Source organism: Elaeis guineensis, chromosome 5 (assembly GCF_000442705.2).
Source record: "Elaeis guineensis isolate ETL-2024a chromosome 5, EG11, whole genome shotgun sequence".
Classification (NCBI taxonomy): Eukaryota; Viridiplantae; Streptophyta; class Magnoliopsida; order Arecales; family Arecaceae; genus Elaeis; species Elaeis guineensis.
Window position 1 is genome coordinate 2,196,408 of NC_025997.2, and position 15,505 is coordinate 2,211,912.

Genomic DNA, 15,505 nt, shown 5'->3' on the forward strand with positions numbered 1-15,505 from the left:
TGCTAAGATAATAATTAGAGGAAAAAACTGCATCACAAGTAGCAAAATAGGTTGTACCTTGGCCCTTGCACGCCTCCATGTGAGAGGACTTTCTCGGTTCAAATCTAGGGTGGTGGTTCCAGGCGTTTGATATAGGTGATTCTGATATGGTGTTTCCATTATTATTCTTGAAAAAAAAAATAATATAAATTGAAAAAGGAGAAAACTGCATCACCAGGGACAACTGCAGGATTGTCAACTTGAGAAGATTCAGAGGAAATAATTTTCAGTTGCTTCATCATCAACGACAGTTAACCCAAAAAAAATGCAGCGTTTAGCATCAGTTTATGATCTCCGGAAGACTGATCTGAAGTTGCAAAAAAAAAGAAAAAAAAAATTCATGTTGCATTGTCATCCAATTCCTGAAATAGCTCTTCAAGTTCTCTTTGAAGCCATACTTTGACTTTTTTTTTTTTTTCCGAGGACAGAAAAAAATGTAGCTTGAGCCAATAACGGCTATGTTGCCATTGAAATCTGGATCTCGATTGAAGCAGCTGAGGCGATGGCGTGCCCTTCCTGAGAAGTAACCTGCAAAGCAAGTCCTTACTAGAGTTGGCTCCGACGAGAATCCTCACGCTCAAGTCAGAAATCAAGAAAACAGAAGAGAAGGAACGTTTAAGAGAGATTGTGCGCGCATACCTTGAGATCTCCTGGAGACCATTTTGTAGGTGAGGGCTAAAGGGCCATTTTGGGAAGGTTGCTTAGCTGATTTGAGCAGCAAAATTTTCGATCAAAATCTTAAAATCTTTGGGATTGGGAACTTATACATGCCTTATCTATTTTGGAGCTAGCTATAGTGCCGTAGGTACTTTTGAATATGAAATGAGGACGTAGGTAAGATCGGACTGACTTCGGTTGAGGAGACTTCGAAGCAATCTGATGCATATAGGCACCAAATGAAGATAACCGGAGCCAGTTGTGTTCACTGGGATAAAAATCGGTAGAGTTTTAGTTACAAACCGAAGTCAGGACCAATTGGAATCCGATGTTCTACTTAGGAAGATCGTCCGTAATAAGGATTGCTAAGAGCCAAAGTTAGGATCAGAAAAGTTCAAAGTTACGTACCTAATGACTCCCTTCTGTCTTTCCAAAATTCGGCAAGGCATATCTACTTTCAGGATCCAACACATCCATCTCCAACAATGCTGTGGCATCAGTCTCGTGCGCTTCATCACGTGCCCTTCCACTGCTTCATGCCTTCGATCTTGGGTGACAAATTACCCCCCAACAACTATTGATGGAACTAATAGTGATATTGCTGCCCAATTGGACACCTAGGGATGCTATTGACCTACCTACTTAATAGTCTCTCTTTTTCCGACATCAATATTCTCGCAGACATCAGTCCCGGTATCAAAATTCTCACAGACATCAAAAGCTCCATGGAAAATAAACTCAGATTGTTTTTGAGAGGTATTTTATTCTTCAACGTTGTTCCACCTATCCCCAATCATCTTTCTTACTGGTTCTTGTTAATCCACCAGTTCATCATGGTACCAAAAACTTGTTATCTTATCTCCCAAAATCAACAAGCAAGCTCACGAATAAGGTCACAGGGGCAGCAGTGGCTACATGAACCTCCGCCCGAGAAAGGCACCGTATCCGTCCAACTTCACATAGGCATCAAAATGCACAGACGCACCATTGCTCCATCATGCTGCTGGCCATGTTTTTAATCTCTGCGTATAAGAACAACACCAGCCATGGCCCAACAGCTCCAATATCCACTATCTTATTTCTCGAATGGGAGTGCAGATAGAATAATGGGTTTTGATGCCAAAGCAGTAATTCATAGAAAATGAAAGACTACATTTTGAAACAGCACAAGGAAAACCTATCTCACAGGCACAAGAACCTTCATATTGATAATAGTGATCTTGACATGATGCACCAGGGCTAGCCACAGATCAGGCATCACAAGAACCAGAAACGGCAAGCCCTTACAGCCGGTGAGAATTTCAAAATCCAGTGATTTTGAACAGTTCAATACCCAAGGAAATTTCAAAATGGTCAAATTCTTGGCAACCAGTGGATGAACTAAGAGGCAACCATTGGAGAAGCTTAAGCAAAACTGGCGGCCGCTTAAACAGATCTTTGAAGAGAGATAATATACAAAATTACACGCATTACCGTAACAACATTGTGGCATGACTAGGTCTGTCAGAAGTTGGAGCACAACATATCATAACTAAACTTTAATAAGGTATAAGAATAGATTAAAGTATGCATCCTCGTACCAGGGACTTAAATTAAAAAATTGTATACCATAAGAAAAATAAATGAATCCCATACTTAACAAAAGAAAAATATTGGCCTCCCCTAAACAACAGACCTCTCCATGCAGCAACATTTGTACAGTCACGCAAAGATGCACTCTACCCTTTTTTCTTTATCATTTCTTTACACCCATATAACTTGTACAGACATGTATCTTCTCTCCAGAGACCTCAACCATCACATGACTCATCTTTACACCCATAAAACTAGTACAGACATATATCTCCTCTCCAGGGGCCTCAACCATCACATGACTCACTATAACTGCAAACTACAGAATGTACAATTCTTGGTGCAAGCAACTAATTTATTTCCACCCAGCTTGTATCTGTCTATATGGATAGATAGAAAAAGGGAGCCTGCACTAGCCTCTGTTAGCTGTACAACTTCCGGCCCTATGCCGTATGCGAGGACTAAACTCCGATTCTTCTTTCTGCATGAAAACAAAATTTCTTATTCTAAAAAACAAAGCCATGGACATGAACCAAATGAATTTTTTTTAAAAAAATGATGGGAAGTCCATTGTACTCTGGTTATTGAAAATAATTTGCATGGGAAAGAAGTGCATGCCACTGACCTATCTACCATTATCTATATTGCAAAAAAAAAGGCTGTAGTTTCTAACATTAATATGAAAGAATCTTGTGTGCGATACCTCCAGCTGCAACAAGTTTCTCTACACGTGCAACTATATGCTTTCCATAAGTATACTTTTTCAGCGCATTCAAGTGGACCTTTGCTCGTGAGAGTATCAGCTCACGCTGCTGATCATCGCATGTTTCTAATACTTTCTGCACAACATAGTTTGCAAACTGATCTTTCATCATTGCCTGCAACCATATACACAAACAAGCATGTAAGTTGACAGGCATGTATACAACAACAGCCAGCAAGCTTGAAGCTCACAAACAATAGATACAAGCAAAATAGATATTGTCATGCATAAGCATGGTATCATTTAAACCAATGTTTTGGAAAACCACACTATATTTCAGATATCAAGTAACCTAGCATTTGCTCAGGTCCGTGAAATTTCCTATAGCACGACACTTTCTTACAAAGAGCTTTTGTTTTAGGAACGTATTGCTATTTAGAGAGGGTGCACATTTTATAAAATATGCACCATCAAATAACATTCACTCAACTCCTCTGCTTTTTTTATCATGATGTACTTATGTAATTTGGAAATCATATTTACATGTATATAGTCCTACCGAATTAACAATTGCATGCAGATATTCTAAGAAGCAAATAACATAATTCAAAACAAAAGAAGAAGAAGAAGAAGAAAGATAAAACAAGTCAAATAAGATGGAACCAAAAAGAAAGATACAGGGTAACATTATCGACAACTTATCTGAGATTAAAAAAAGGTGTTGGATATGATAATTTTAAGAAAAAGTTAAGAGGACATATAACTATCTGCAATGAGGAACAGGAAATCTTCTATTATAGTTAATTTTAGGTGCATATGCAAAGATGATCAAACTTAAAGATGGTTAAACAAGATATTGCTGCAAGGTGTTGAATGAGGACTGGTAGACAAGTTGCTTGCAAATTGGCAAGTGTGTTGGAGCTGGTGCAGGGTGCCAAACGCTTCAAACTCCAAAAACTAGGATCCAGCAACACTACCAAATTTTTAAAAGTTTATGCATGCATGCATATACACATCCAAGACTTTAATATAGAAGTAATTGTAAGTAATTCTTTAAAAAACAGAATATCAGCAGAGAACAAGATTAAAAAAAAAAACCACATATAATCTGTAAAAAAAGATATTGTTGGATGATGGAAAAGATGGCATTGATTACTTGCAAGCAAGGTTTGTCGTACTAGTACCAAAGCAATATGCGGCACAAGAGGCATATTGAGTATCAGTACACCAAATCGGATACCATACCGAGCATACCGTCATGAGATGGTACCAATAGGGGGTATGATACTGAGATGGCAAATCTTACTTGTAAGGAACAATTCTTCCCAAACCAACATAATTCTTTTCTCCAATTACAACAAACTCGAATTATTATGATCATTTCAAATATACAAACATCACAAAAGTCCAAGGGAAACATAAATTACAAGTACCAGAGATGGTCGGTATACATGCTGTACAGTATATAAACTGAAGATGGTTGAATTGCAATAAATCAATTATCAACTATAGTTTTGAACTGGTTCAAAACAAGCAATCAACTTAGAAAGTCGAAAATAGAATTGCAAAATTTCATAAAAATTATGCCAAAAAGTGAACAAATGACAAACCTGCAGCGGTTCATTTTCATCAGTGGAGTCAAGCATCTCATTTACGAGCATCTGACGTTCCGTGGGACTACCAAAAGTTAAACACTTCTCAACAACATTCGAAGCAAACTTCTGTTGGCTCATTTTTACTATCTGTCCAGCTAACTTCTCAATAATAACAGATCGCTCACAAGGCTTTCCATGCTCCAATACATGCTGTCACAATGCAAATTTAGGAGATTCACTACAGCAACAAACTAAAGAGATTCACTGAAGCATAAGGTAAACATCAAACAAAATGATATGCTTCAAGTTCTAGGTGGAAGCAATACATGAGGCCATAATTCAAGTGACATCATCAAATGAGATCCACCTAGACATCAGAAATAAGCTATACAGTTGCTTGGACATGCCTATTCCATGCAGAGAACAAATGTACATACGGAAGGCATGAAGCAACGAAGTGAGGAAGCGAGAGAAAGAATCAAAGATAAAGTAGCAATGCCCGGAGCAAATTTCTTAAGATATAAATTTTTTTATTATTTCTTGAAAATAAATAAATGACAATAATAATGCAATAGCAGTTTAACATTTGAAATCCAAATCAACGTTTCTTTCCCTTTATATCAATTATGCATCTAACACATGATTGTCCCTGCTTGTCACAGTCAATATTCTTTGTGCAAAAAAAATCTTGATAGCTCATGAAAATATAGCATTTGCTTTTCCAAGCAGAAAATAGAAGCTATCAGGTGTACATTTTCTTCGCCACTCCCCCTCCCAAAACCAAATAAAAAGAGATGTACTTTCTGTTTTCCATATAAAAAGAAAGAGAGTGGTGCTTTTGGAAGGATAACTTTGAATAAATGATGGCATACCTGAACAACATAATTTCCGTATTGATCTTGTGCCAACATACAAACAGATTGCAAAATCTCATCCATCATGATCTGCTGAGTTTTAGGATCATGGCAATGCTCCAATACTCTCTGTGTCACATAAATTGATAAGATTCAGTCAAGAATGTGTAGAAAGATACATGAATCCATGCATGCATGTAGCCTACAATTATTAGACTTATGAACCTGTATGACACGACAGCCATATGGATGGGTGGACAATGTCACGACATGATCATAGAAGGTTGAGACAATGAACTGGATTGCTTCCTGAGGAATGCATTCAATGCACTTCTGAATAACATGGTTCCCATTCTGATCACGCACGCAGCGCATAACATGGCCATCAAGCTCAGCTACCATTTTAGTCTGTTGATCCAAATCAACAACTTCTATTGCCTGCATTCATAGGATCATACATAAAGTGGTGCTGTCACAACTACTAGAACAAACTAAAACCAAGCTTCTTCATACAATACAAGGCACACTAGATTTATAAAACTAAATTTACCTTCTGGATAACTCGACAGCCATACATCTGAAGGCTGAGTGACAATACATGGCCAGCAAGCTGATCAGCCAGTTCCCTTATCTGACCTGCACTTCCATGCTCAAAAAACTGACACAAAAGCAAATTGTTAGCAACATCTGATGGAAAACATGCAAAAAAATTATAAAAATCCAGGATCAGAAATCTGAATAAAGTAAAAAGGGTGTCCCGGTGCATGAGGTTCCCAACACTGCAGGGTCACAATCAGAAGTATGCAGCCTTACCCCCTCATGCTGAGAGGCTGTTTCAGTGTTTCAAACCCATAAAATCCAGGTCACAATGAAGCAACCTTACTGTTGGACCAAAGCCTGCCCTCAAAAAGCTGAATGCAATGAGGAAACAAGATACCTTTTGGACCACATAATTTCCAAAAACATCAGTCATCAATGTAAGAGCTTGAGGCATGATTTCTTCAAAAACCATGTTTTTCTCTTCAATTGTGGCTGTTTCAAGCTTTTGCTGTATGAATCGGCTACCATACTGGTCAGCGCTGAACAAATAAAGAGAAATTATTTGATCATATGGCAAGTTGGATGAAGTTGGAGAAAAGTAGAGCATCCACAAGCATGTTCATATATTTTAGGTCATATTGAGATGCATTGTATAGCAGTGAGCGAGGCAATGATGGTTGTATGCTCAAGCATTCAGTATTACACTTCAAAGGCCCATAGCATAGCATATCCTGATATCAGCACATCTACGCTAAAGCAGCATGACTTCACTGGTAGAATTGATTTGACATCACGAGTAAAATAAGATGCTAGCTTACATAAACATTTGCCTCATTTAGATGGCTCGCATACCAAGAAGACTTACAATTAGGCATCAAAATATATAAGTGATGGCAACAATGATAAATCTTAATAAAAACAGTATTGAGATGTTTAGACCTGCATATAGATGCGCTTACCTGAATTCAACAACATGGCCAGCAATGTCAGAGAGTTCATAACATTTGGTCTTGCTGCTCTTGAACTCCTCCAGAAGTGATGATACAAAATTTTCCCCCTTCATATCAGTTCTATCCGACTGCCAAGATCCCATGGCACCTCCAGATGAGTTTCTTATACCAGAAGAAAGGCGTATATTGCGCTCACTGTGCCTAAGAGAACTACCAGGCCCACCTGGAGAAGCGGGAAGAACAGGACTTGATAAAGGGCTTCCTGGATAACCAAGGCCAAAAGCAGGGTTTCCATAGAACCCATGATGTAACCCCCCAGCTTTACCTATAAAGGGCATACCATACTGTTTATCTTGTTGGAGCAATAGCCCAAGGTATGCCCTTTGGATTCCAAGTAAATCTGCATAAGAATTGCCCATGTAACCCCTTTCCATGGAAGGATCATTGAAGTTAGCCGCTACTTGAGCTGCGTACTCAGCTGCCCTCAAATACTGAACATAAAGAGGATTGATGGGCATCTGAAGAGCAGCTGCAGCTGTGTAATTCCCAATGCTGTTAAGAGTTTGCAAGTCAGCTACTCCAGAAAAATTTGATCCTGAAGAAAAACCTCCTGTTGCCCTGAAGTCCATGCCAGGAGATGCCATTCCAGATGCAACAGGAGCATTTTCAGACAGTGGGGGCACATTACTAAAATTAATATGATTTGCCATCATTGCTGGTGCTGCTGAATTCATAGGGCACCCACCTGGTCCATAGCTTGCAAATGCTGCATTTGCAATATCTACATTTGGATAATAAGGACCGCCTGGACTAGCAACTGAAACTGCAGAAGGTGCCTTCAGATATGAATTGGTAGCAGCAAGAGTGGGCCTGCTCTCTTCCAGCAGCCCATTTGGCATTAAAGTTAAATTGCTTAAGTCCACCACATCCCCAGAACCCCAACCCAAATCATGATATGAGGACTTGGTTGATTGTGGAACTGAGGGCAAACTCAAGTGTCCAGACTCAGAAGTTTTCAGATAAGGATGCTGCTTGACATGGTTCTGACCACCTTGCAGATCAAAAAGTAATCTCTGGCGATCATCAACTTCTTGTTGAAGCTTCAATTGTGCTATGATGTCTTCATCTATTGATGCTGTTGTCGACAAGTTCAAACCAGATAAAGCAGCTACAAGATCATCAGATTCAACAGTACCAGATGAGACATCATTAAAGGAGCATGAACCATTGTTAGCCTTCTTTTCAGTGCCTACAAGTCTCTCACCCACAGGTGGTAGGCCGAAGCCAGGAGCTCTTGCCACCACCTGAGGATCAGGAGTAGTACTTCTTGAAAGAGATGAACCCAAAACAGATGCAAATGTTTGTGATGTTGGTAAATCATTTTTCTGAACTGCAGCCACATGTTGGACATTGCCACCAGACTGCAGGCCATCAACAGGTCCTATTTCACAACGTAAAGAAATCTGTGCTTCAGCAGAACCTAATGGATCAGCACCATCATCAAATGCATTGTGACTGGCTGTACAAGATGGGCGCCCCAAGATGGAATTTGTGCTACCCAGGTCGTCCTACAATAAAGACTGACAACATTTTACTACAAACAACAAATAGAAAGGTAATGTATAACCAAAACTCGTGAACACAATGAAAAAACATTTAATTTGTGATAAACGAACATAGTAGTGAAGAACACCAAAGTCCAAACAGTTTCAAACTTACAAGAATATGAAAAAATATCTTTTGATCACTGGATAAGGTTGACCTCTGGGCTACATGATATCTAGCATCCAGTAATGTTGGTTAACTTATCAATATAGTTTCAATGGGTTTTACATCATAAGTCCAACATATACACCCCTAATCATTAAATAATTAGCCAACAGTACATTGATTTCCAACATAATATACTGGTAGACAAATTTGATTCTGAATGAGTGACGAATGACTGCTTGTGACGAACAACCATTACAGAAAGTTTACAAATTGTAAAAACAAACATTATTCCCATCATAAAGCTTAATGAATCTATTCTCAATGTTGTATAATCCATCGCCCATTCTCTTCTCATCAAGGCAACAAGAGCAAATTTGATATGCATCATCAAACGCTGAATGTCACTGGAAGCAAAAGGATGAAAATGTTGAATAGATGCTTCGATTGTATAACTAAGAATGCTGGTAGAAATTTATACATCAGTGGAGGCATTGAGATGCATCAAGTGGTAAGAGGAAAAAAAATAAAATGCAAAGCCAGAAATACACAGATGCAATAGGAATTCAAGAATGTAATTTTAACAAGAATAAGTGCATGGCAAAAAGCTTGCCCATTGAAATTAGACTTACAAGCATATCTACAAGACCACTGATTCTTCTTCCTTCATTTTTTTTCTTTTTTACATCATCAACCCAATATGCATTTGTATTTTGCAATGGTTGAACAATCCAATGCTCTAATTCTAATTTATCATCTCGGAAGGGATAACTATTTACAGATTCTGTGTTCTTTTTTTTTTAATATATGATACACTATTTCAAGGTAATTAAAAAGATCAAGTGTCAAGTCATCTATCAAACACATCAGTTGGCTATAAAGAAATGTTGTAGTACATTTTAGTCTAAATGGCATAAATAGTATTCTGCTGTTGTTGGTTCAATTATATTTCCATGTAGTGGATTAGGGACTTACTCCACTGTGAAATAATTGAATAGAGTTATATGCCCTTTTTGTTAGGTAATCTGTTTGTCAACAAGGCCTACAAGTGAAAAGTTACCCTTGTAAAAAGAATAACATGTCCATGAAGCAAAATTTATGATGATCTAACCTCATCATGCATATTGCACGAGTATAAATAGAGAATGAAGTTTGCGCTACATGTGTCATGAGCATATGTCTATGTATGTATATATACTGGTGCAATGTAGAAATCAGAAGAGAGTGATTGGAAAGAAGGATGGGAGGAAATTCAATGATCTGAATAGAAGATAATAGAAGGGAATGGCAATGGAAGATGGAGAACAACAGGTTTCGAAATGAAATTATATGGTGAGGAGGTAATGGTGATATTGTTGACATGATGAGACCACCTAGTTGAATGAGTAGTGAAAATCAAATAGACAAGTTTTAAAAGAAATGACAGAACTGGGATAATAAAGAAGCGTATGACTTGTTTTACCATTTGGAAAAATTAAGCATGGAAGGAAAAGAAAAGTTGCTTGAATCAGATGGACAAATGACCAAACAATCCCAATGAAAGTCAAACAAACACTTGGGCAACAAAACAGTCAAGGCTTCATAGCATATATGCAGAGGTTTAAAACTTAATATTCTAGAAAAATAGCACATATTTTAATATTCTAGAAAAATAGCACATATTGGCAAGATCACATTTTCCTTATTTTAAGCAAAACATAGAGGATCACATAATTGATTTGAAATCATTGGTTTGGGTTCCTCAGATTGAAAAATTTATAAATCCTTCATTCCTGAAGTACAATAATGTCCAATTTTTTTTTTAAAAAAAAGTGCAGGATGTCAAAAAAGTTGACAATCTAGAAGTATATCAACAATGAAAAGACCAAGAAGTCCAAACTTCAGTTAGGACATGTACAAAGAAAAATAGCATATGTATGTTTATATATGCTGCCAGGCCACTGCTGAGTCAGCAATAGGTGTACTAGTGATATTAAGAGAACGTGTTGCTCTTACTTGACAGGCATGTTTTTGTTGCTAACCACAAAGTGTGTACTAAATGTATGTTATGTGAAATGATTTGACAAAATTTTCATACACAAGAAACTATGCAATCCATTAGAGAGAATCATATCTAAAAGGGCTTTCAATTTTTCAGTGCTCAGAAAAGATTTTAGCTGTTTAAATGTATTCATTTTGCTATTAGAACTCATCTCCTTGAAGGATTGTATGTCTGCATTTGGTATACAATATAACTTCTTGCCCACCACCCCTTCACTTATTTTCCCATCGTACTCCTTATCAGAATACCTCCAAAATAGATACATATTTCTAAAACCAGTCCTAAAGTCCTGCAACAATGAATCTTGTACTTGCAACGTACTTAGGACTCTCCATTTGTTACCGTCATTCATGCACTATCATGAAAATATTAAATAATGAACAAATAAAATGATGGTTTCCAAGTAAAGAACGAGCAACTAAAATTTCTAATAACCATTAGAAAGAAAGATGTTTAGGTTTTAAACACTATTTGTCACCAAGTATTCATGAAGGAAACCAAGGGTCATTTTTAATTATGAAGCTCACTTGTCTAAAATTCAAAATCTAAACAAGGATTTCTATTGGAATTCGCAGCCTGTCATTTTCCTAGATATCAGAATATTATATATGATATGGTGTCTGGTCAATCCATAACTATATTCAAACCAAACCAGACGATAAATCTTGGTATTACTGGTGCACTGACCAAACATGCATTTATTATATTATCTACCAGACACTGGTTATCCTCCACCATTTTACAACATTCTTAAACACTCATTGCAACATAATCTTTCTCTTCTTCCTTCTGTTACTAAGTTTATTATGCGATAAATGCCACAAATTTAAAAGTGAGTATAGCAGCATCATTTCTCTTCCTACTTACCACTCCTCCTACATCTACTTGCTTTGTTTTTTTTTCCCCCTCCCATAAGCAGCATAAACATGATTTTCAAGGTGACCCTGATATGGATTTAGCACGACAAGCACCAAAATATCTCCATAAAAAAGAATGTGAAAAATTAGAATTTATATTTGTTTATGTGTGCGTAGAGCGAGCGAGCGAGCGAGCGAGCGAGAGAGAGAGAGCTCATGAGAAATCCAAACTAACATCAAATTTGAAAGAAGTTCAATTAAAAAAAAAAAAAAAGAATTTGCATCAAGATCAACATTGCTTATCCATGAGACTGCTAAGAAAAACATGTCATCCAGGCAATATACATGTTTTGTCACTTCAATTTTTTGACATGTGGATATCTAGGGTTGAAGTATTGCATGCTAGTGCCATGCCAACCTAGCAATGGCATCATACATGCCACAATATGCCCTGCATTTTGGAGGTCCAAATTGCACAAAAAAGTCTGTTTTAGTGACAGTAGAACTTGACGAGATGTTGAATAGCAAGCAAAATTGTAAACCAACTAATTATGTTCCATATGCAGAGTCTAGAACGTACTTAAGTACAACTTAATGTTTTAAAAAGTAGAGCCTTTATAAGTTCAGAAAAGTTAACCAGACAAGTTTAGTTGAACAAGTGAATGAAGGTCAATTATGTGCATATATCGTTTAATAGAAGAAGGGGCAAGCTAATTATCCTTGTAGAAAGAACATCAGGATAATTTAAGTCAAATTAGCGAACTAGTAATGATCTAATATATTAATATACCAAGCTCTAGATAACAACATGATGAAAATGAATAGGAAAAAGCAATTAGTAAAACGATTGCGCTGACAGCAGACATATATCAACTAGGCCAAAATAAAGGACTACTATGAATAATATTGAGAGATGGCACTACCAGATTTTCCAACAATATTAGAGCATACAACTGAAAGGGGTACATAAATAAATAAAATGGACAGGCCAAAACAATTAAAGGCAGGAATGAGTCTCCAGAAGAAGCAGTGGAAGCAACAAGGTGGTGGGCTAAAAAGAACAAAGAATTAAAGATGTAGCAATATAACAAACAATTCAAAATGAGATGACATGAGAAGGCTATAGAATGACAGGTAAGTAAGTAGGAATATTCATAAAGTTGCATATCATGTCACCGTTAACAAAAATTGTTACATACATGATAAATCATGATAATTATGGACGGTTTTCTTCATGATTTTGCATCACCTGATTCGAAATTCAAGTATCAACCAAGCAGAACATGCATTGAGACTACGGTTCAAAAGTTTGGTTATTCAGATTGTTCAGGAGTTCTTGGCTTGCATATTTAAAGGGATGAAATAATTGATAAATCAATTGGTAGCCACTGATCAACCATTGCAGAAGAATCAACAAAATGGAAAGTTGGACATTTCATTTACAATCAGTTAAAATCAATGTACTCCTCTATCCCTCCTCTAAAAAGACAAAACGCGAGTCAAACTTTTTATTGTCACTCCTTGCTACATACTGGACTATTTGACAGGAATCTCAGTCTCCTGAATCTGCCAGCATTCATTCAAAGTGTGCCTCCCAACTACCCGAGAAACATCACATAATCTATTACTCACCATAAGCAAGCACGAAACTAACCATAGCAACATAAAAGATTAACCAAAAACACCAACAAAATAAATGAATGAACAATTATGATAGCACTATGAGGATTTAAATTCTTCAAATAAGTCACTAAAGGGAAAATCATCAGAAGAAGTGATCACAGATAATATCAATTAGATAAATATCATCTGGTAGTTGTCAAGCATCATGAGGTTAAAAAAGGCAGAAGCTTTTACAGCATTTTTTTTTTTTCAATAATATAGATGGAACAAATAAAAGAAGTTTGTATGTTATACGGTAAAAAAATATATATATCTCGTGTCATCAAAGATCACCTGAAGGATGTCGGCAAAGTTCTTCTGCCGGCCAAGTTCTATTCCCGGCAGCCCCATAAGCCCATCTGCTCCCTTGTCCAGCCACTCCCCAGAACCTGGCGCCCTCCTCGGTTCCACCTCACGATCTTTTTTTTTCAGATTGAATCCTGGCTGCGTCGAGAAAAGCGATCTGCTGCCCCCATCCTCCGCCCTATTAGACTTCCCCTGGTCCCCAATCCCCCCCAGTTCCGAGCTCATAGATCGGAACCTCTGGGTGGACCGCCAGTCCTCCTTCGAGAGCAAAGGCGGCGGGAGCCTGGGGTTCAGATTTACTTGCGAATAGTAGTAAGAGTGGTAGGCTGGACTGGACCGGAGTTCCTCCTCCGTCGAGAGCCCGTTGCCATTCTTGGCTCTCGAGATATCAGGGAGCACACCAGCGACATCCCCACCGAAAAGCCCCTCTATGGCACTCAGTGACCCCTCCACAGTGGGAGGAGCGGAGCCGCTGCGATAAATATTTAGATCCCTCTCTCGCTCAATCGCCTCCAGCCTCCTCTGCTCCCGAAGCAACAACCCCATCTCCTCCCCGCTAAACCCATCTCCTCCGCTCCCCATCAAAGGCCTCATTCCCATCTCCGACAACATCGTCAGCGGGCTCTCAGTACGAAAAGAAGACAAAAAAGAAAAAGCTCGCGAAGAAGAGAGAAAGGAAGCAACTTGCGAAGCTCGAAGGTTTCAAAAATTTTGGAACCGGAAACACGAGGTTTAGGCTCAAAAATCGAATTTTTCGCGATCAAAACCACGAGTCCGACAACGAAAACCCTAACATCGGAGCTCCAGAACCGACCATTCCCCTGGTGAGGAACCGGAAGGCCCCCGGTGGCACCGACCTCGAACTCATTCGAGAATCCAGCGACCGGAGATCAAAGGCGCGATCTTTTTACACCAGAGCTCGCCGTAATCCGCGATCGATCACGGATTCAGCCATCAATCCTTCTTCGATTCTTGGAGCCGTTGCAAGGAGAAGGAGAACAGGGAGCAGAGAGATGGTGGGGAGGTAGCGAGAGGAGGTAGAGGCGAGCACCTGGGGGTTGATATGCACAACGGCACGGGCGATCGCGACCGTCGGATTCACATACGAGCGGCTATGATCGAGCGGGACAGAGGATGCGGCCCGACGAGAGCCCTTAGGGTTTTTTACTGCAAGGATTTAATAGCGAATTAAATGCCCGAAATGCAAACATCCGGTTAATGCAATGCATCTGAATGGGATTAAAAGGTTTCCTGTTACCGGTTTTTCAGCAAATGTTTCGGTTTAAAAGTTTTAAATCCTGATAAGTGTTTGTTTTTATGGTATTTTTTTCTTGCAATAAGAGGAGAGAGAGAGAGAGGGGATGGGAAGTGGTCCAGGTGGTGGTTGGTGATTGTGGGAAGTCCTAATTATGATGTTGTGCGTTCTGATTCGTGCTAGAAAAGCGCGGGGTTTCGAGGCGCCACGTCTGCGGGGGATTGGATTCGCTCGCGAGGGGGAGCACGTGCCCAGGGTTCCCCGGCGCAAAAAATCTAGCCTAAGGTTTCGTTGCTATAACTAAATCCATGAATTGCCGGTCTCACGATATTTCCGGATCTTTAGTTCTCTACGCGATATGGAGCCATCTAATTTAGGTGTTCCGTGTCTATTTGCGCAAGGTCTCGATACGTGGGCTCACCGTATGCACCACAACTACAGGAGAGACAAGCCGCAAGAAAAAAAAAAAGGGCTAACATGAATGGTTTGCAAACATGACAAGGCAAATTACCTATACAAATATTTAAAAATAAGACCTAACCTAAAACACATGCCCGAGAACAATATAACTAATACTCTTTGATTTCCACTTGCATAGGCAAATCATTTTTTAAAGTGGCTAGTGATTTATAAAGTGACAGCGACGGTGCAATTTATTGCTGGGAATGCTTTCAAGCTTTGGTTTGCACCGGCATGCCACGATTAGCTTAGATAAATGATTATTGTAAAGCTCATGCATCATGGTTGCACCTGACTAATTAGTT

The 15,505-nt window shown here is 38.7% G+C and overlaps 1 protein-coding gene across 2 annotated transcripts; it reads right to left on the minus strand.

Moving 5' to 3' along the window:
• Nucleotides 1-2,251: 2,251 nt before the first annotated feature.
• LOC105044366 (pumilio homolog 1) lies at nt 2,252-14,695 on the minus strand. Of its 2 annotated transcripts, none has more exons than XM_029264386.2 (9): nt 13,475-14,695; nt 6,920-8,478; nt 6,358-6,499; nt 5,971-6,078; nt 5,646-5,858; nt 5,439-5,549; nt 4,582-4,776; nt 2,942-3,146; nt 2,252-2,749 (listed from the first exon to the last, which is right to left on the minus strand). In XM_029264386.2, the coding sequence occupies exons 1-8, from the start codon at nt 14,096-14,098 to the stop codon at nt 2,943-2,945; spliced, it is 3,156 nt and encodes a 1,051-aa protein (XP_029120219.1). In that variant the 5' UTR covers nt 14,099-14,695; the 3' UTR covers nt 2,252-2,749; nt 2,942. The 2 variants fall into 2 exon arrangements, with proteins under 2 accessions (XP_029120219.1, XP_010920533.1); XM_010922231.4 differs by having other exon boundaries at nt 2,972-3,146; nt 13,475-14,691.
• Between the last annotated feature and the right edge of the window lie 810 nt (nt 14,696-15,505).

Coding starts and splice junctions, on each gene's coding strand:
- LOC105044366 (XM_029264386.2), bottom strand. CDS start 14,098: ATGTTGTCGGAGATGGGAATGAGGCCTTTGATGGGGAGCGGAGGAGAT. Junction 6,500..6,919: donor GGCCATGTTGTTGAATTCAG/GTAAGCGCATCT, acceptor TTATTTGTTCAG/CGCTGACCAGTATGGTAGCC. Junction 4,777..5,438: donor ACGGAAATTATGTTGTTCAG/GTATGCCATCAT, acceptor GCATTGTGACAG/CATGTATTGGAGCATGGAAA.